Raw genomic sequence first — 22,264 nt, 5'->3', positions numbered from 1 at the left:
CAGCTCAGTAAATATCAATCAAAGCAGCAAAAACACCTTTGTGAAAGAGACCTGCGTGCATAAAATCATGAAAAGGTAAATTTGTCTCCTCAGCATCCTCTCCATCTCACTAATGTGTTGATTACGGCTGCACTTCAGAGACGTTTTGTTCCAGATCTCACGGCGCTGCAGTCTCACGTCTCTCAGAGAATTCCTCACAAGCTGCTGTTTAAGGAGCTCCACCATAAGACTAAACGATCCATTTAACGTTAAAAGCTGCACGTTCTGTTTAAGAGAAATAAATCACAAAGGCTGAGCACAAGGCCCACTGCATGTTGAAACAGAATACTGTATGATGCCCTCCAGTCAATAACAGGCCGCATGGAGTTGTAAATTTATAATGCGTTAATATGAGAATCTAAATAAGTTCCTACATAAAATGTTTTGTTTTCAAAACGGCACGTGGAGTAAAAGTGCAGGTTTAAAAGGAACACAGATAAAACAGACAAGAGTTTACTTTATTTAAAGATATAAATCAGGTACATTAATAAAAGAAAAGTGTGCTTTAAAAAGTCAGCTATCAATAATAATAAAAAAAATAAATCCACAGCAAAGCAGTTTAATATCACTCCAGACTCAACTCCAAACGTTTCAGCAAAAGATAAGGGAAAATAGCACGTTGATACTGTGTTTTTCATGATTCTAGGTTTAAAAATATAAAAACCGCACCCGTCAAAAAAACGTGCACGCCCCTCCTGCTGGAGCTCCGATGTTGTGAGCCATACAAAGCGTGATGCTTGATCTCCAGACCAAAGGAGATGGATTTCAAAGCCTTTTCTGTGGAGCAATGCACGCTCTGCAAACAACAACTTCCCACAGGTTTTACTTAAGAAAACAACAAAAAACATACATAAAAAAAAAAATCCAAGTTGTTTCAGTCTTTTTATAAAGACGCCGGCTGATTTAAAATCCTGATTAGAGTTGAAGTTTAGGGGCGAGAAATACAAACACCGAGCGTCGAGTTTAAAGGCAACAAGAAGCAAAACAAACAAGGACGAGCCCTTAAAGTGAATGAAGAGGCGTTTGGTCTCATAATGACGGCCGTCAGCTGTGGACCCCAAGCTGTAGTGTGGTCCCAAACGAACAAAACCAACCAACCTGTGTGTGTTGCATGTAGGATGCAGCTACTGAGCAAGTTCTGGAGCAGAACAGGGACAAAAAAAATACTTGAAACATGATTTGAGACTGTTACTTTTTAAAGAAACATTCAACAGATGATAAAAATGAATAAAGTCAACTGTTTATAGCGACATTAAGTCGAACATCGAGCTTTAAAACCTGAACCAGACATGGTCGTACTGTTGAAATACCACTAACGGATCCAGTTGAGCTCCAGATAAAATAAGGCCATTGATATTTTGCATAGTTGATATTTGCAGTGTAGAAAATAAAGTTGCCAAAAACTAAATGAAAACCATAAATCCTGCTAGCCTTACTTTAAAACTGGTTAGAAAAACAATCAAACATCTTTTGGAATCATTTCCAACATCTCTTCAATCAATCATTTCTTTAATATATATTAAAGAAAAAAAACGTGTAGTCGGTTCCTTTTCTATCTGAACAGAGTTAATCTACAGATTAAAGCTAATCTGAGCAACAGGAATGAGGCAGTGGAGGAATAAAACTGGTCAAAGAGGTGCTGACAGATAGCAGCTCCTCTCACTGAATAATCTAATCTACTCATTGGTTATAAACTCGTTCTTTCATGGGGGGGGGTGTCTAGATGCTGTCCATGGCTTTGAATTCGCTCAGAGCCTGCACGGGGTTCACGTGCTTCTTGTGAGAGGACCTCTTCACTCTGTTGGTCTGCCCGTCATCCTGCTTCTCTCTCTTCACCAGAGGCTTCTTCTCGGGAGCTTTCATCTTCCAGGACACTGCAGGCATGTTCAGGGCCTCCATGCCTTTGTTCTTCTGGTATTTGGTGGAGGCGACGTAGGAGGCCTTCACCGTGGACACCACGGCGTTCATCAGGTTCTTCGCAGCCTGAATCAGGGACATGGCGCTGTCCAACTGTAGAGAAGGAGATATCATGGAAAACATGTGAAATGATGTGAACACATGTCTGTTTATGGTCTACAGGTCTTGGACTTTTGGTTTTCAGACACAAACCAGAACTCAAACACGAGCAAATTAACAACCATTTCCTTGTCTGGCACACAAACGTCTGTGCCGAATATCGGAATAAGTAAAAAGGTCAAACTAATTTAATCGGCTTGCTTTAATGGCTTCAGAGACACCAGTGACACTTGAGGGGAAGTGTCGTTCAGCTTGAAATCATTATTTCCTGCACGCCCAACAACACAAGTCAATTACTTGAAACTGGAAGGGAAGTGGTTAATTATTGCTTAAAGGGGTCTGAGCGCCGACCTTGAACACTAACGTTAAAGGTCAGGAAACATCTGAACAAAAGCAGCCGAACGCTCATTCTGTCAGTCATTTGGCAGCTAACGTCCAGAGTCAACACGTTTGGTAGTTTGATTCATTTTGGTAATTAAAGAATAGAAAACTTTTTTTTAAAGTTGCAAAATGCACCTTGTTGATTTACTCATTCTGAGACAGAATTTGATGGCACCGTGCGAGTTTATTTAAAACTGCTCTGTCTAAACCACCTGTTTTCTTTTTAATGTGTGCTCTCTAAGAGGCACTGGATGTTCCGTCTCCGTTGGAAACATGAAATGTTTGCATCAGCCTCTCTGCTCTCCTGCGTCAATGAGCCCATCAGCCTCCGGTTTCATTGAAACACATTCAGTCCTTAAGAACCTCTAAACTTCAGAGGAAATCACTACACTGTAGAGGAGTGCAGCTGGTCAAACGGTACTTGGACTCACCCCAGAAACGACCAGCTCTCCTCCCAGGTTCTGAACCTCAGCTTTGACTTTGCTGCAGATGTTGAGCTGGTGACAGTACAGAGCGATACGCTGCAGGTAGGCCAGCAGGTCCTGCTTACAGGAGGAGTCGGGACACTGCAAGAGAAATGGGAAAATAAATATACATATAATTAGTATGTAGCTATGGGGGGGGAAACGATTCATTTGTCAGGCTGTACATCAGTTCCATTTTGTTGCTTTTGTCACAGGCAGTCATTGTCCTGAATATTTCAGTACTTTTACGATATTCTCACATTAACAGATAAGATAGTAGCAGTGTGGCAGGTGTAGCAGAAGCTCAGTGTGGACAGAGCCAAAATGAAAAACACACGCCTACAAACTGCCGTCTCATCCTCACAAGGTTAAAGTGTGATCACGTAGCACACAAAACAGTCTAACACGCACCGATGGCTGCAATAATGTCATGTCAAGACTGTCAGGGCAGGGGAATTTATATAAAAAAATAAGACCTGAATGCTTTTGGTAAACTTGGGGTATAAGATGTGTTTTTTTAACTCCCCCCCCCCCCAAAAAAAAAGAAAATTGAGGGGATTTTCTAATTATCAAATATAAACTACACAGCACAAAATAATGTTTTTATACTAAAATTAGTTTTCATTCAATTGAGATTGTCAAAAAGCAAAATACATTTTGATCAGAATCCTAGGATTTTAGCACCTTACTGTGAAAATTCTGCTTTTTGTAAAATTAATTCATGTATGTGTATTTAAAAAAAAAAAAAAAAGTTACAGCATTTTTCGCTGTGCAAGTCAGTTTTTTTGCAAAGATAAGCATGCCTGACTTGTACAGCAAAGCAGCGTATTTATGTTATTTTTCCTCATATTTATAACTTAATTTTTGGCTGAAATCTGACTATTTCATTAATTCTAACATGGAAAATATTGAACGACCATTTTCAGCCACTAGAGGGCCCTCAGCGAATATGACAAGTCAAGTTCAAGCAAACAATTGTTTTTAAGTGTTAATCTTGTTAAATTCTTGTCCTCCCGTGCACGCTCACATGGCCACCATTTGGCAGCCATTCGATTTTTGGCACAACACCGGCCCACATTTCCGGGTTGTGAGCAGTGACACGTAACAAACGCGACGCGTCAGCGGTGACACATAATGGATGAGACATACAGCGGTGCAATGTGTACGGCGGCCAGTACGGTAATGCTAAACAAATGCATCAGTTTTTGTAAATTGTTATTGAACAACAAAGAATGATCTGTGTTCTTTAAACTTCACATGTTGGAAACTCGAGTGGTACGAAGTTTGAAGGTGGACATCTATTTTTTTTTTTTCTTCTTTCAGCTGCTCCCTGCGTTAGGGGTCGCCACAGCGAACTAAGTCGCACAAAGACTTGGCAGTTGTTTTTACGCTGGATGTCCTTCCTGACGCAACCACAGACCACCGAGCTACCACAGCCCTCTGTGTGGAGCAGAGAGCTGCTATCTAGGACACCTGGAGGAGCAGATGGTGGGGGCTAAGAGCCTTGCTCAAGGGCCCAGAGTGGCATGAATGAGGGTAGGGGCAGGTAAATGTGGGAATAAAAATAAAAACTTGTTTGAGCGATCTTAAAAAAGCTACAAAAGGTTAGAGTCTGTAAATGCTTATGTTTGTCCATGTGTTTATATATATATTTTTTACCTTGTACTAAACTCAAATTCAAAAATACTTTATTAATCCCAGAGGAAAATTAAACGTTGTTGTAGCTCATTCTCCTGGTTTCATTAAAAAGTTGTTCTAAATGCTGATGGCAGGAAGGATCTCTTTTGGTGGTCCATCATAGTGAATCTGAAGAAACTGGCCACAGATCTTGATTTGTTTACTTGGATTTGTGAGACTATCAGTCCTCCTGGGCAGCAGGACTACCTGAATGTTGAGCAGAACTCCTTCCAGAGCGATGGTCACTCCCGTCAGCAACTTGTTGAGCTCCTCATCATTGCAGACAGCCAGATGCAGGTGCCTGGGGTTGATACTGGTCTTGTTGTCACAAGCCGTATTTCCCGCCAGCTCCAGGATTTTGGCAGTCAGGTACTCGAGCACCGCCACCAGGTAGACGGAGATGCATCCACGGTGCCTCCTTTACAACTCATTTGGGATTTGGGACTGTAGTTGAGGTATTATTTGAGCTTTGAGATGTTAATCTGTTGCACCCAGTTGTAAAAAAGACATTGTTGCCATGGTTACGCATCATAACAAATGTCCAAAAGTAAAAGATGTTTCAGTCAAAATCCTTCCAGCTACACAGCATCCGATACCAGAGGAAAAAATTATCGAAAAAACGTGAATTACATCCTGAAAAAGAGGAATTAATGTTTTCAAAAGCAATATCCCAGAACGAATAGCTACTCCAACATGCAGCCACCTTGAGTGGCGCAATTATTGAATTTTTTTTTCAGATCAGACCTCCATCCAAACGGTTTAATCTATTTGATACTGATCTGATGAAGTAAACCAGCTTTTTGATTTGTGTTTTAACAGTGTTGTTAAAATGTTGCACCTCTGTAAAATAAAGAGGATGGAGGGAAGTGTTGGCGCCTCTGAACTGGCAGAGGAGAAAGTCACAGAGCTCAGCTGACATCTGTGAGCACGAGCGCGCCAACACAGACAACGGTGCCCACGTCTCTGCTTGAACAATGGCGGCGCGCTGGTGATGAGTCCACACGGAGACAATGCTGTGCCGTTTGTTCGGCTGGCGAGCAACAGCAGCATTACGAGCCTCCTTTGCAATGTTACAGCTCAATCTCGTGTGAAAAAACAACTTGTGAACGAAATTTAATCTCATTTTAAAACTGTCTGGCAGAAGAATATTGGCTCGAAGGTTCAACTTGAGGTTAAAAAAAAACAAAAAAAACTTCTGTTTCAAAAAGACATTATTGTAAACAGGCGGTTAGGTACACAAGTCACTAAATTGGAGCCAAAAAACCTCCATCAACTTCAAAAAGAAATTATCATAAAATCCACTTTAAAGTGGCAGCATGTGAAGAGCTCCACAAATGCATCTCATTTAGCACTGGCAATGTCTTTGACTCATTTTATCTCATCGTAATTAGACTTGGGCTCCACCATTTCCAATCCCTTTCCTGGTTAGCTAAACAAGCCCCCTGCCAGCACAGTAATTAGGCCACAGTACTCTTCTTAGCTGCTCATCAAGTGAAGGATGTAAACACTTTGATGGGGGCCCTGACGCTTTGAATCACATCAGAATGACCCGAGTCACAAACTGTTTATCAGCAGTGATTAACACACGGACTTTGTTGCAGATCAGAGGCTGCCAGATTTTCACATCACCTACTAAACGCACCATATATGGAAGAATCCAGGGCCGACCACATGATGAGAAGACACTAACAGAAGGTGCAGACGGCAGGATTTTATCAATGAGCTTGGTTCTTTTGGAACCAGAGAAGGTGAGTGGATTATTTTTTGCAGAAGAGGCAGTTCAGTGCTGTACATTAGCATGACCAAGAGCTACGTGCATGTTTTCAGATAAAACACCCTTTCTTCGGCTTTATGTAAAGGACATGGAATCATGCTCGCAGCGTTTTTCACTTGACAGAAGCAGTTTTGAACAGCTCACGTGCAGTAACCTAACAGGTAACATCTTATATCTATGCAGAGGGAAGAAGAGGAAACATCAGAGGGATCATGATTTCTGGACACTTCAAACAGACTACGACTTATGATGCATCTAATCCTGCTGAGCACATCAGTATCCCTGGTGGGAGAACAGAGTGCTCCACTGAATATAGTGCACTCTCTCCCAGATATACAGTCATGCATGCATTTACAAACCGCCACAACTGTGCTTATTTATACACCGCTTACAGAAAGGACACTAGAAGAGGGGAAGGACATGAAAAGATAACTGAACCCTGCACAGCTTCAATTTTTGATTATTGTACACACACAGGACAATTGTACTTTTTAATCACAAATATCCAGTTGTGATCTGTACAAAGACAAGCCAAGAGGTGAGGAAAGAGTCGTAAAAGTCAACGTTTCGTTGAGAAGTGATCATCTTATAGCAACCAACAACTAAACATGGCTGCCAGACTGGAGGAAATAGAAGAGGCATCAAGGTTACAAAGAACAAGAATGAACCAGAAAATCAGGAGAAAAAGGCGAGGATGAGGAGTCAGCCAGAGGGGAAACGGTGTGGAGGAGTAAATAAGGGAGAAATCCGACTGGGGAAACGAGAACAAGCGGATTCAACTGAAGTTGGGAGGGGCGTTTAAGTCAGACCGAGGCAGCGGGCGCGTGACGGCGTGCTCGTGCAGAGGCACACATGCAAATGCAAAGACCTGGGATGAGGCTGAATGCAGCAGCCATGCTAATGAAGGCTTGGGGAAGTATTCAGACGGCTGAGAGCAGGGCACCGTGAAAGCAGCGCTTGTGCTCATAGTCGGCTCAGCTGCTGGCTTCCCTCAGCACTCAGGAAACTCTGCGAGGCTGCTCCGACAGTGACATGTGAATACTTAAGATGCACGGAGAGGGGAGAGAAAAACACCTAGAGTTGTTTCAGTGAGGCAAATATGCATGAGATTAACAAACAAGGTGGTGGTCACAGAGCAGTGAGCGCTTTAAGCTCCTCTACCACCAAGTCCAGTCTCCAGATATTAGACTGATTGAACAAGTTTACAAAGTTTTAATGTTATTAGTTGGATGTACTTGCTCAACCTATAGGTATAATGTGTTCAGCACAAATACTTGACATTAACTAATAGCCCGCTGTAGTTTATTCTGTCCTGTCTGAGTACAAGTGAAAAGCGTCCTTCAGGCTTGAGTGTTTGTGTGACCAGTCAAGAGAGAACAGGAGGAGGTGCAGAGGAGTCTTCAGCACACTTTATTTTCCAAGGTAAGCCAACAGAGAGGTGAGTCACCAGCTTTTAAAACCAGGAGAAAGCATCACAGGCAGAAATGTCAGTGATTTTGAGCAGTTCTTTCTTACTAGCTGCGTGTATTTTAGAAATAACGGAGACAAAAGGAACGCCTGAGTCATAACTTAAGCAGATCACTAGATTTGCTAAATTAATATTTTACAACATAGCCCACCATGACCCATGAGGGTCTCATTATGTAAATTTATAATACTTATTTAGCATTTCTCAGTGCTTTCTCACTGTAGAGGTGATTCAGAGCACAATGCAAACTAAAATCTAAAAGTTGGAGGATGTTGAAGAAAGCTCCGTCGCTCTGCTGTGCGTAAAGCAACAATCCAGGATATAAATGATGAGCAGGACGGTCAGGTCTCATCGTTGGAAATGCCAGGCAGTTCCACTGAATCCTATTACAACCAAACGGAGACACGCAGAGCCCCAGAGCCACCGGCAGCCAGCTCTGACCTTTCTGGACGCATCACCCAGAGGAAATGCCAATTTTCAATATTTACTGACAAGGCCGCATCCTAATGTGCCACTGCCAGCAACCTGGGGGGGGGGGGGGGGCATGGGCAGTGAACCCAGAAAGAGTCTTGTTATATGAAAATGTATACTCATAATATCACTTTTAAATAGGCTACTGGTTGTTTTTATTTATCTTTATTCTTTTTAGAGGGAGTTGTGGCTTTATGGAATTATTTTAAGCTGTAAAACTTCAACCACCTAAATTTAATCCTTATTGCAACTTTCTATTGTATATTTATACAACTCACTATCAAATGTCTTAAAAATGTTTGACTTTGATGTGTTTGTTGGTGAAATGATTCAAATTTTAAAAATGTAAACTACAGTTTCAGACTGTCGCGCTTCTCAATGCAACTTGTATTGAAATTCCAATTCAATTTTCAATTCAGTTTGTTTATTTAGCGCCAAGTCGTAACAGAAGTCGTCTCAGGGCACTGAACAGAAAGATCCATACATAAAAAATAATGTTTATCTGAGGAGCAGACTGCTTTGAGTTTAACTTTATCGCAGACTCATCTTGAGCAAGCATGAAGGCGACAGTAGAAAAGAAAAGCTCCCTCATGAGGAAGAAACCTTTAGCAGAACCAGACTCAGGACAAGTGATCATTTGCTTCGACCGGCTGGGTTTGGTAGGAACAGATACACAATGGCAGGTCAAGAATTACGTTGAGATAGAAATAGTATCAAATGAAAACTATTCAATTTTAGCAAATCATTCCAAATGTAAATAATGAATTCTCATCAGACATCAAAGTTAGTCATGGAGTTCCTCAGGGTTCAGTGCTTGGACCAATACTCTTTACCTTATATATGCTTCCATTGGGTAATGTTATTGGGCAATCCTTAAGTCTGATATCGTTTATGGCAATTCTTGCAGAAAACTGGCATTTAAAAAAAATAAGAATATTACGTTATTCCTGATGATCTAAAAACATTCAGATTTTAGTTTTATGCATCTGCCAACCAGTCAAGTTGCAGTTTGTGTCCAAGTCTGCCCAGTTTCATAATAAAACCACCAGCAACAAATATTTTATCACCACTCTTGGAAAAATGGCATTTCATTGGTTCCAATTCTGGAAGAGGGAAAATAACATGACAAACGTTTCATTTTGCAGCTGAACATTCTGGCTTTGCTAAACACATTTTAAAATAATTAAACAAAATTATTGTAATTACTGGAAAATACTTGTTTAGGTCCTGTAGAAGAACAAATCTACAAACATTGTGAATTATGCATTTCTAAAATAAATACCTGCAAAAGTCTAAATACACAAAGGAGAAATGTTGAAGCTGGGTGTTTTGTCGGCCATGTTTCCTGCCAACCAGCCAACAGAGCTGTCAGTAAAACAACAAAAGATTTTAGTTTTCCTTTGTGAATTCAGCACACAGTCACATCTAATGTTGTTTATACAGTTTTGTCTTAATTTGGAACAAGATGGGAAAAAAAGAGAAGGCCATAAAAATTTAATTTATCCGTGTTTGACAATGAATGTGTCGGTTTTAAAAAAAGTCCAAGCAACTGAACATTAGAAAGTACACAACAAAAAGAATTTAAAAAAAAAGTCAGCAACAAGAGTTGTTTATGATTAAAATGCAAAAAAAGTTAAAAAAAAAACAATTTCTCACAAAAAAAATAAACCTTCAGGTGGATAGTTCAGATTTGTTCTGAAGTGGAAATATTACCTGCAGTCAGAACAATCAGTTTGAAGAAACGAGGAGAAATTCTCTTTGAAGAGCCGAGCTAAACACTAGCCAGTCTGGGAAGAGTTCCCAAAAGAATCCCTCCAGTTTGAAACTTTCACATTCAACGGAACATTTTTATATACGGTTAAACAATGTTGTCACTTTTTCATCAAACTGTGCGTTTATTCACACTGAAGACTGTGTGGTGTGTTAGAATAATGTGTTGTAAAATGGCCGGAGTAAATAAAGAATAGATGCTTTTAAAAACAAACAATTGTTTAGAATGAACTGCATCAGCTGGTGGCTGACCCTTGAACTGCTGAGCTGAGAATTTGTGAACTCTCGAGGTGATTTCACTCCTCGGCTACTTCAGTAGGTAATTTACAAGCTGTCAGTTTCAAAGAGACCTGGGATTAGACTGTGACCAGCACCAGAGACTATACATCACCATGAATCTCTCCTAATTGAATGCAAATAGGAAGAAAAGTACAAAGAGTTTATACGCAGGAATAAAACTTAAACGCAGTGAGAGCACGCCTGTTCTCTAAATATAAAAGCTTTTTAATCACATGTTTATGCAAGTGTTTGTTTTGTTTTTCTACTGTGGGAGATGCTTGGAGAGCAAAAGTGCTAGAATATGAGGTACAGAGCAGCTAACACTTTAGCATGATAAATCTCAATTATGTAGCATTATTTGTTTACCAGGCCTCTCAGATCAAACTCTCATAAGGTTCCCTGCAGAGAAAGGTCATAAATTGTTAATCAGCTGTAGTGCAGACCTTCGTACAGCAATGACCCGAATCCTACAACTCATCTTGGCACTACAGTAATTTCTTTTAAACTTTTATGAAGCTCTATTGCACTTATTTTACTGCTTTAACATAAACCCAAACTAGACTGCGTCCACCTGTGTTTATGGTGAACAACGTTCACAAACTGAAGCAAGATATTCTTATAAACACGACGGTGGGGTGAGAGGCTGAGCTATCAGTCTGTGACCATCTGCCAACGTGTTTTATACGAGTAACACACCCTCACAGGCCCTGCAGGCCAGAGGCACAGAGCGCACGTGATTAATATGCCCAGGTTAATGAGCAGTCCCAACATTGCTTTTGCTCCTCTGACTCTGTCAGTGTGTGTGCATCCCGGTTGTGATTCACTCCACTACAGCTGCTAGATTATGTAGACCCTCCCAATGTGGCGCGCTTTGCAGCGAGTGGGCCTGTGGCATCTCCTGCTTTGTTCGAGGTATGGTCCTAAATATAAACTGCCAGCATAAAAAATAAATAAAGAAAAATCTGCCACATGGCAATTATGCTGCTAATTAAAAGGCGAAACACTCTTAATGGATTCGTCTCTCAGGAGGATTGTTCCTCTCCACAAAAATGCTCTGCCCTTTCTCCAGCTTTCCATCTTCCTCTCTAACGCACTCTTTCTCTAAGAGTTCTTGATATGCTAAGAGTCAAGATTCACCTGGTTTCCTGGTGGTTGTGGTCTCTGCTGGGATACAGAGGCTAAGAGGGACAGCTGGATGGGTTTAGAGAAGTTGAAAGGGTCCTTGCTCTTGACTAAGACGTCTGTTTCAACAGCCAAAGCTCTTCATTTATTTATACTTTGAGTGCTTCAAACCACCAAATCTTCTCAAAGTACGTGTGGATGCACAGACACAAACGACATGAACAAAAACAGAAAGGAACAAGCACCTACAAATAGCCGAGGACAAAAGGGGAAGAGTCACCTAAATCTGACACATCTGTACGTACGTGCGCCTGCAGAGAGCAAACGCCAGTCAGACGTTCAGTATGCAGGCATGCACAGACAAATACACACACCTGCACAGTTGCCCATCTGTTTTCTTTGGGGGATAACACAGTTTTCATTAAAGCAAATACGCATCTTCAAAAGCTGCATTGAAGCATAGAAAAGTGACTTTCCAGAGCAGTTTATTCGTTATTCTGATGATTATGCAATTAGGTCAGTACAGGTAAAAATGCTACTTTGTGATAGACGTGGGTCTCTAATATTAAAGATCTGAGGGCACCTTAAACAAAATATCAGACATGCTTGGCTCTTTGAGGCGCAGCTCATGTCTGACGATGAGGGGGAGAACTCTGCTCAAACCTAAACGCTAATGTTTCTACCAATAAAAATAAATCACTGAAATAATATGGGAGATAGATATTTTCAAATTGAGATAATTTCACGTGATATAAGATGGGACTATATCGTCTATATCAATATTTCTACAGTGAGTTAGAATTATACTTGAAAATATGGTAGTTCTTTTTCTCCTCGTCTGTGCCGCCAACTTCACGCGACCCCTCCTCCCTCACTGAATACAAATCCAGCCCGTCACCTGCACACGCTCCCCCCACTTCCTGCTTCTCCAGGTGGGCGGGAGTTTAGCACAACAAGTAAAGACGGGAGAGGATCAACTTGGCTCGTGAGCAAAAAGGAAAACAATGGCTGATATTTGGAGATGGTTTGAATTTAAATTGTCAGATGAGCAGCAGAAAAATGTTTTCTGTAGACAATGCCAAAAACCAGTCCCGACAAAAGGTCGGCACTACGAATCTTTTTCACCACTTAAAACAGCGCTATAAGTGGAGTATGAAGCATGTGTGAAGCTGCAGCTCCGACTGACTTCAGCCTCCATCCCTGAGACAAAAACCCATTTAGCCGTGCTGTACCTGATGAGAGGAACAGTGAGAGGTAACACAACATTAAGAAAGCAACGGCTTGTATCACTAAAACCACAGTCCCAGTCCCAACTGTGGAACAAGACTGCTAAAGACAACGGGGCTAACAAACATCGTGAAGGCTGCACAGCTGAAGAGGATTATTATTTAATCTATGTAATTTTTTTTTTTTTTACACATTTAGTAGCCATTTGTTAATAAATGTGCCTTTGTGACAATTGGGACAAAGCTATGACTCAAATATATTACTATTTTATAGGGAGGAAAAAAAAGGATATATTTTGTATATTGCCATTCATCTTAAAATATGGAGATGTTAATTCTGGTTAAGCCTGTTTTTTTTTTTTTGTTTTTACAGCAGGTATAGCATTAATAAGCACAAGCTAGTTTTAAATGGGTATATAAAGTAAAATACTTCAATTAAATTACTTAATCTGTAAACAGCATCTAGAACTGTGAGAGAAATATTATCACCAAGCTGACAACAGAATTTATTATGAGCAGTGTCAAGGCCCAAAGTCTGTGTTGTAGGTGACTCATTCCATAAAATTTCGTGCTACTATCTAAAAAATCCAATCTGGTCCTCTGGACATTCAAAAAAACAAAACAAAGCAAAAAAAAAAAATCTAGATACATTTTGTCTTTCATCCGAGAGACTTCCTCAGTCTGAGGTGCTGTATTTAGCTCAGTCTCTTAAATAGCACCCTCTCAGAGTGGATCAACGTGCTACTACTTTTTGCCAACGTTATCGTTTTTTTAATAAAACAGAGTTAGAGAGTGTGTTCGAGACAACCCATGTTATCTGAACAGAAATCTGCTACATCTGAAGACAGTCCCCTCTTAGCCAACTGTGTTCTTAGATAGGAGTGAGGAAAACAGATGTTAGATGCTGAACACAGAAACAAACTACGTTTCCGAGAGAACTCAATGTGACAATCCCGTCTCGTCGTAAACATCATAGTTGTTCAGTGTTTAACAACAAATGTGTACATATTGCAAACACAGGTGCAGTGAGTCTCTGCCTAAGTGACGGCATGAGATAAGAAAAAAATCAAACAGCACCCCCCTAAAGAGCGGTACAGTGAGTATTTAAGTGAAATATGAGGCCTGAATAATTGAAAGCATGTTTCTATGTCAAGATGAAGAGTTGAGAGTAAATTATGGGAACTTGGCAGTTGGTACGAGAGAGAAGGAAGGCAAAATATTTGATCCTACAAACCGGATTCCAAAAAAGTTGGGACACTAAAATTGTGAATAAAAACGGAATGCAATGATGTGGAGATGGCAAATGTCAATATTTTATTCGTAATATAACATAGATGACAGATCAAAAGTTTAATCTGAGTAAATGTAACATTTTAAAGGAAAAATATGTTGATTCAAAATTTCACAGTGTCAACAAATCCCCAAAAAGTTGGGACAAGTAGCAATAAGTGGCTGGAAAAAGGAAATTGAGCATATAACGAATAGCTGGAAGACCAATTAACACTAATTAGGTCAATTGACAACATGATTGGGTATAAAAAGAGCTTCTCAGAGTGTCGGTGTCTCTCAGAAGCCAAGATGGTAAGAGGATCACCAATCCCACCATTGTTGCGCAGAAAGAAAGTGCAGCAATACCAGAATGGTCCAGCGTAAAAAAGCAAAGACTTTTAAGTTATCATCATCAACCGTGCATAACATCATCAAAAGATTCAGAGAATCTGGAACAATCGCTGTGAGTAAGGGTCAAGGCCGTAAAACTCTACTGGATGCTCGTGATCTCCGGGTCCTTAAACGTCACTGCACCTCAAACAGGAATGCCACTGTCAAGGAAATAACAGAATGGGCTCAGGAATACTTCCAGAAAGCATCGTCAGTGAACACAATCCACCGTGCCATCCGCCGTTGCCAGCTGAAACTCTACAGTGCAAAGAGGAAGCCATTTCTAAGCAAGCTCAGACGTTTGCACTGGGCCAGGGGTCATTTAAAATGGAGTGTGGCAAAATGGAAAACTGTTCTGTGGTCAGATGAGTCACGATTTGAAGTTCTTTATGGAACACTGGGACGCCATGTCATCCGGACCAGAGAGGACAAGGATAGCCCAAGTTGTTATAAACGCTCCGTTCAGAAGCCTGCATCACTGATGGTATGGGGTTGCATGAGCGCTTGTGGCATGGGCAGCTTGCATGTCTGGAAAGGCACCATTAATGCAGAGAACTATGTTCAGGTTCTAGAACAACATATGCTCCCATCTAGACGTCATCTCTTTCAGGGAAGACCCTGCATTTTTCAACACGATAATGCCAGACCACATTCTGCAGCAATCACAACATCATGGCTACGTAGGAGAAGGATCCGGGTACTGAAATGGCCAGCCTGCAGTCCAGATCTTTCACCTATAGAGAACATTTGGCGCATCAAAGAGGAAGGTGCGACAAAGAAGGCCCAAGACGATTGAACAGTTAGAGGCCTGTATTAGACATGAATGGGAGAGCATTCCTATTTCTAAACTTGTGAAACTGGTCTCCTCTGTCCCCAGACGTCTGTTGAATGTTGTAAGAAGAAGGGGGAATGCCACACAGTGGTAAAAATGGACTTGTCCCAACTTTTTTGGGATTTGTTGACGCCATGAAATTTGGAAACAACAGATTTTTCCCTTAAATTGATACATTCTCTCAGTTTAAACTTTTGATCTGTGATTTGTGTTCTATTCTGAATAAAATATTAGATGTTGGCACCTCCACATCATTGCATTCAGTTTTTATTCACAATTTGTTTAGTGTCCCAACTTTTTTGGAATCCGGTTTATAGAATAAAGATTAGTAACTTTACACTTATTTTATTGATAAATCAGAAAACAACTCGTTTGTTAATGTCTTGATTGTATGTCTATATGGACGAATAAAACTAAATAAATTCCATGCATGTAATGTTTTAAGTTTTGCTATATTGGCTTAGACAATGTGCACCCAATAAATGAAACTGGAAGCAATCTAAAGTTTCAAAGCCAAACGACGAGCTCAAACAAACTTCGGAGTCAAACACGTCTTGGTTAAACAATGAGCTGTCCAGAATTGTTGTCAGTGCATTAATAAAAACAAGTGTATCATCGTTCAAATCTTCGTTGTGCTGCGTTTCTGCTAATGTCCAAATTAATTTTGGGAACCCCATAAATATTAATGCAGCCCTATAAATGTTTATAGATATATATATATAAAAAAAAAGAACTAACAGGCAGATTCCTTATGAAAATCTGTTTAAAACCAATGTGGTTGACATTTTTGTACACAATGGATGCCCTGCCTACCTAGGTAGATGTGTAAGTAAAAAGTTCTCTTAAAATCTCAGAATTTATTTAGTACCTCAACTTTTTTACTTTAATCATCTTTCATAAATACAGATGCTTGGATGCACCAACCTAGATTTTCTTTTCCTGTTTGCTGAGACCCACATAATTCCAGTCTATAGGCCTTTAGGTTGGGGAGTGGGCTGAAAATGTCCCACTGTAACAGTAAACTGGGGCTGATGGCATAAAGCTGTGATTTACATCACTCCTCAGGGACAGAGGCTCATTATGACTTACTTGGTCAGCAATGGAGCGGCCCTGTTTGTCCATTCTGGATCCTGCCTCTGCAATTTTCTTGGCAGCGCTGATGACATCAGATGTATTCTTCAGTGGTCCTTTCCCCCTGAACAGAAAAAAAAAGGAAATCAGTCCCAGATTTACCTCCACTGCAGACTCAAGTTTCATACAGGAGGAAATATGCAGAGTCCAGTTCTGTTAGATGGTTGGTTTTGGTCAGCAGCAGACGAGAACTACAGGAAGAGTTGAGGTACGTGATATTGAAGTAAAGCGTGTGGTGGTGCAAAGATGATTCCATTTACTAACCTCCAACGCAATCTGGTGTCGATGAGCAATCAGACGTAATGTTTTAAGATCAAATAAATGTAAAAACAGTGGACACAGTTTATCAAAGTAAGACGCATTTTCAAAAATATATCAGCAACTTAAGAGTTGAAATTTACTACAAATAAATCAAAGTAAAACAAAACAAAGATGAATTTAATTTTCTGGAAATTGACTCCATGTCCCACGTCCCTCGTTGTTGACCCTTTTGAGCCAAACAAAGTCCAGTCCCACACAGGTCAGTCCAGCCCTGACCTGACACTGTTAAGCTTGTCAGCTTTTTGCCATTTTTCAACCCCCCCAGGGGACTCTGGGACACAGTTGGCAAGAGACAGAAATTGGATTCAAAGCTGCTCTCTCCAGGCTAAAAAAAAAGAGCCATCCAACCCAGAACAGATGGAATTTTGTGTTCTGTTCTCTCACTTCCCCATTCCTCCCCTCCCATCTCCAACACTTTCCTTCTCCTGCGCTCCCTCTGCTGCTCTGATGTACAACAAGCCAGGGTCCTAGTGGAAAAGGCCATGCATCAGAGCACATACTGGAAGTTCTCCTGGGACCAAGTCAACCTCAGGAGACAGAGCTGGAGGCACTTCTGGGGATGGAGTAAAAACAGCATACAAGCAAAAAGGCAGCTGATAGCATTCTGCTGCGGTTTGTTCACAACAAATACAGCAGCAACCGATTTGTACCTAACCTACCTTGTTTTATACAAGATGTTTTTAAGGGGACTTTCTAACTCTGCTAGGAAACTTAAACAGCCTATAAAGATACAACAAAGAAACTTCAGAAGAAATTATCTTATTGGAGTTGGGTATGGAGAAGGGACTAAATATTTTAGTCTCTACAACAGCTGCAGGCCCCCAGATGTGCACGAGCCAAACACTTCACAGCACAAAACTGTGACAGGTGGCTCCCAAATATGTTGGATGTTTCCAAGCCATAAATGGCTTTATTCATGAGAGCTGCCATGCGGCCATGACAGATGCAGGACTTGACATGAAATTCTCAGACTTTCTGCAGCTTTGTCAGAAGGGGTCAATTATCTAATCCAACATTAACCTCGGCAGAGCTTCATTCTATACCAAGGTTCAAAGGAGCTTAATATGAGGCCAGGTTGAATTTAGCAGCCACTGACCTTCCATGTGCCACCACATGAGTGAAGCTGTAACGTGTGGGATGATATGTTGGCTGATGCACAGTTTCTCAAACACGTTGTGTAATATACAGTGGCAGTAGACAGAAGCAGTTCAAACGTATTTTGCTGAAGGTGATAGTCTCAAAATTATTACCTCGTCACATTGTTGTAAAGTCTTAACATTTTATAATCAATAAAAAAACAATGCCCATTCTTGCTGGAAATCAAAAAGGCTTCAAGAGTCTTGTCAGATTAAAGAAGAGCACAATGCTCATCACTGAAACATAACCCATTGATCTACAAATCAGCATTTAACTAATTCTTTATTAGTAAGTATTGTGCAAGTTGTTATGGTATTGCTTATGAAATATTGAAGATGTAATATGGGACTTAAAATATATTCACAATTATTTACACTTTTTGAATCAGAGGCCCTTTGTTTTTGATTGATGACTAATTTTATTCACTTCTAAAATATCAGTACTTAATCTAAAGTGACAAACTTGTAAAAGTAATAAATGTAAAAATGTATAGAAATTAGCTTCATACCCACATTCACAAATCAAACCATTATTCTGTTTCTATGAGTCATATTTCCCCTTTTTGAACTCCTTGCTTTGCTTTAAAGTGTAAAACTGTGGGAGAGGCAGCATTTATAAAATACAAAAATGTCACAGCAATCAATAACGTCGTACCTTTATCCGTCCAGCCATTCATCCATTATACAGCGAAGGAGGAGGCAATATTTTTCCATACCTCTTTTTGAAGAATAAAGAGCACATAAAACCTGCTGGGTGCTGCACAACTATTCAGGTGTGAGCCTGTTAGCATTTCAAACTTTTTCACATTTTAAATCTTTACTCAGTAAAACTAGCTTTTTCATGTAGAGGATGAAAAACAAAACAATTTATTATTACAGGTGTGGCTGTTGTGCAAAAAAAAAAAAGATTTTAAATTTACAAAGCCAGCTCATGCAAAAAAAAATAAAAGATAAGAAACCGGAGCAAACGTCCCCTTGCATACACAGTGAAAGATGGAAAATGAAGAAACATCATCATCCAAGATCCAAAACAACTAATCCTTTTATTTTACATCTGTTCAGTGAACCGTCACATGAAGACTCCGTGTTTGTGTATCCAGTTTATTACGTTCTATCAACTGAAAGCTACCCTGAAACTACAATAACAAACATTAAAAAGCCAGACCAGCTCTATAAGACCACTGTTTGGACAGAAATAACAAAATAAACCTGCACAAAAATGACAGAAGGAAAGTAGAGGCAAAAATCTTCCCAAGTGTCAGAATCTATAAAATCACATGGAGACCACGTGATGACAGACATGTATGACTCCCTAAGAAAACGGGTAACTAGTGCAGACTGTCATTGTAATACGAGCAGCTGGATGAAGTCTGTAGTGTACAGTCACACACTGCCAGCTCAGATTCTGCAAAATGCAGCGAAGCAGATTTAAACTCTTCACAGTACAGATGGAAACTGACCCAAGACAGACAGAAAAAATGCTGGATTTTTTTTTTTAAACAAAGTTTAATGTTTGTGACACCTATCCTCAACCAAAATCTGCTGCAATTCTCACAATGAAGACAGGAGAAATGGCAAACGTCCTACATACAACAGCCACAAAAACCTACTTAAATCAAAAATAAAACGGTTTTAGGCGAGGCCCGTTGGCTCCAATGTTTAGGCTGTAACTGGAAAGAGCTTTCAATAAAAGTTTTAAAGTATGTATTCAAATCCCAAACCTAAAAATTGAGTACTTATCAAATGAATAATTATCCAATTAGGAAGATCTAACCCCAACATCTGCTTCATATATAGCCTCAATAATCCACTTATGAGTGTGAATTTGGCCTTTAGCAGCTCTGCTGAGGAAGGCTGTCCATTTAATTTCTTTCCAATGCAGAACGGCTTATTTATGCAGCAGGGGAGAAGGAAATATGATGCTCTGCTTATGGTTCTGCATATCAAGATTAAAGAAGGATAGAAACATAATCAAGTGGAAATCCCACCTATCCTGCTGCTTAAGTCAAATGAAGAGCTCTGCTGCACGATTATTAGTCTTAACCTTCATGTGAACTATTGTTCAAATATGGATGGATGTTTGTTCAACATAAGCTTACAGAGTGACGGCCAAGACGTTTTCATAGAAATATTTTGTAAACAGAAAAAAGTAACTATTAACAGAGGAAACTGTAGAATGACTCCTGCACAGTAATATTCATTGTTGGGACCAACTTATTTTGCATGCAGACAGGCAGGTTAACGTATTACTAAGTGATTAAAGAGTAGTCTGAGAAATTCAAAGCAACATCTGTCAAATTTATTCAAAACTTCTGTTCGTATGTCATGCTGTCTCACCTGGTGAAGTCTGTCATCTCCATCATGATCATGCACATCTGCTTAGCCAACACAATGATGTCATTGCCGCTGTCATCCCACTTAGAAACCTCCGCATCCAGCTTGCTCTTTTCTTCCTGGAAGCTGGCAACCTGCTCTGCAATCTTTGCTTTCTGCTCTTGCGGCAACTGAGCCATGATAGCCTGTAGACAAAATTATGGGAAAAGTGCAGAGGGCTACTGAGCAGGACCTTGACATACTGTTGCAAAGCACACAACAAATGCAAAGTTTTCTTGGCAGGCGAGGCCACAGCATTGATGGGATCCCAGCAGAGGATACAGATTTATAATGTTGTACTACACTTCTGTGCAATTTGATTCATACTTTATAATAAAATGCACAAAAAGAATGTTGGAATTAGTCTAAAAATTAAACGTGTTAATTTACATTCAATATATGAATGAGAAATGGCTCTAAAACAGCCACTTTTTTCCCTGATTTGCAGATTGTCTTCTTTAAATTCAAAACATCTTCATAAAAGTGTTTGGAGCCATGTCATGAAAAAGATGCATATGCTCCACTCTGTACCACTAAAAATAATTATACAGATATTTGTTTAGCAGGATTTGGCAACAAGTGTAACAACATCCCAATACATCGTCTTAAACTGAACAGTTAAAGAGCCGTGTCCAAACAGGTAATCAGACATTCAGTGAATTAAGTTGTCAAGTTGAGGTAAGCAGACACTTAAGAGCAGGAAATCGAATATCATCACTACAGCGTTCATTCCGTCACTGGTAAATTGTCTGTCCTGTGGGAGCCACACAAGCTTAAATAAAGCTGTTTAAAAGATGAAAAGGCTTGTTTAAATAAAAAGAAAGATACTCTTTGGTGATTAAAACAATACTTTGGAACGTGCTGATGAGCTGTACAGCCACGAGGGATTTTTAATTTCTTACTTCCATTGAAATATACAGATTTATCATTAATCTCCTTATAAAGAACTTATCATTGATGTGATTGATCCGATCATAGAATACTTTGAGTACTAGGTCGCAACAACAGAAACAAAGGGGTCTGTAAACGTGGAGAGATTTTTGAAAATACTTTGGTCACATCAGCGATTATGATGCCAAACCAACTGTGCACAACCCGTCAACAGTACGTATGGGGGGCGGAGAGTTCGAACCAAACAACAGGCATCAACATAAAACTGGTTCAAAATACCACAAATCTGAATTTTTACTAATTATCAAAAAAGAGGAAAATCCCTACAAGATTCTTTATCTCAAGAAATATACATTTGTTTCAATTTTGACAAAAAACGCTTGTGAATATACTCGCATTTAGGTAAATACTTAATATTTAAATCCTCTGTTCTGAGGAGCACTCAAAGTCATTTTTAACACTAGAATAAACGTATAGCTTAATGTGTATGCTTTATATTAACTGTGCATCTGGGAAGTATTCACAGGACTTCAATTTATCCACATTTTGTTGTTACAGCTTTATTCCAAATTGTATTTAATTTCTTCCCTCAAAATTCTACACACAACACCCCATGATGACAATGTGAAAAAATTTGATATTTTTGCAAATTTATTAAAATAGAAAACTAAGAATCATATTTATGTAAGTAATCACAGCCTTTACTTAATACTTTGCTAATCCACCTTTGGCAGCAATTACAACTTCCAGTCTTTTTGAATAGAATGCTAAAAGCTGAGCACACCTGCCTTTGGACCGTTTAACCCATTTTTATTTGAAGTACATCTCAAGCTTCATCAGGTTGGATGGGGGACGTCTGTGCAGCCATTTTCAGATATCTCCAGAGATGTTTAATCAGATTCAAGTGTGGACTCTGGTTTGACCACTGCAGGACCTTCAGAGTGGTCCTGAAGCCTCTCCTTTGAGGTCTTGGCCATGTGCTTTGGGTTGTTGGCCTGCTGAAAAATGAACCCAGTATTTTCCCTACCATTATTCAAAGAGGGTGCCCCGCCCTGTCAACAAAACAGAGCACCCACCAACCAAATCAAAGTCCAATCAACTGAATTTACCACAGGTGGACTCCACTTAAGTTGTAGAAACATATTGAGGGTGATCAGTAGAAACAGGATGCATCTGAGCTCAATTTGGAGTGTCAAGGCAAAGACTGAATACTTATGCAACTCTGATTTGCTGG

The 22,264-nt window shown here is 39.9% G+C and overlaps 1 protein-coding gene across 1 annotated transcript in view; it reads right to left on the bottom strand.

Annotated features, from left to right (window-relative positions):
* Positions 1–519: 519 nt before the first annotated feature.
* Positions 520–22,264, bottom strand: part of ctnna1 (catenin (cadherin-associated protein), alpha 1) — a gene marked incomplete in the record, with an annotated part of 88,646 nt that continues 66,901 nt past the window's right edge. The window contains 4 exon segments of the mRNA XM_037675375.1: positions 520–2,049; positions 2,868–3,002; positions 16,268–16,373; positions 20,104–20,285. Of these exon segments, the coding sequence (XP_037531303.1) occupies positions 1,759–2,049; positions 2,868–3,002; positions 16,268–16,373; positions 20,104–20,285 (714 nt within the window).

The sequence above is a fragment of the Nematolebias whitei genome, chromosome 4, assembly GCF_014905685.2.
Source record: "Nematolebias whitei isolate Nwh7 chromosome 4, NemWhi1, whole genome shotgun sequence".
Taxonomy (NCBI): Eukaryota; Metazoa; Chordata; class Actinopteri; order Cyprinodontiformes; family Rivulidae; genus Nematolebias; species Nematolebias whitei.
This window is presented reverse-complemented; position numbering and strand designations above follow the sequence as displayed.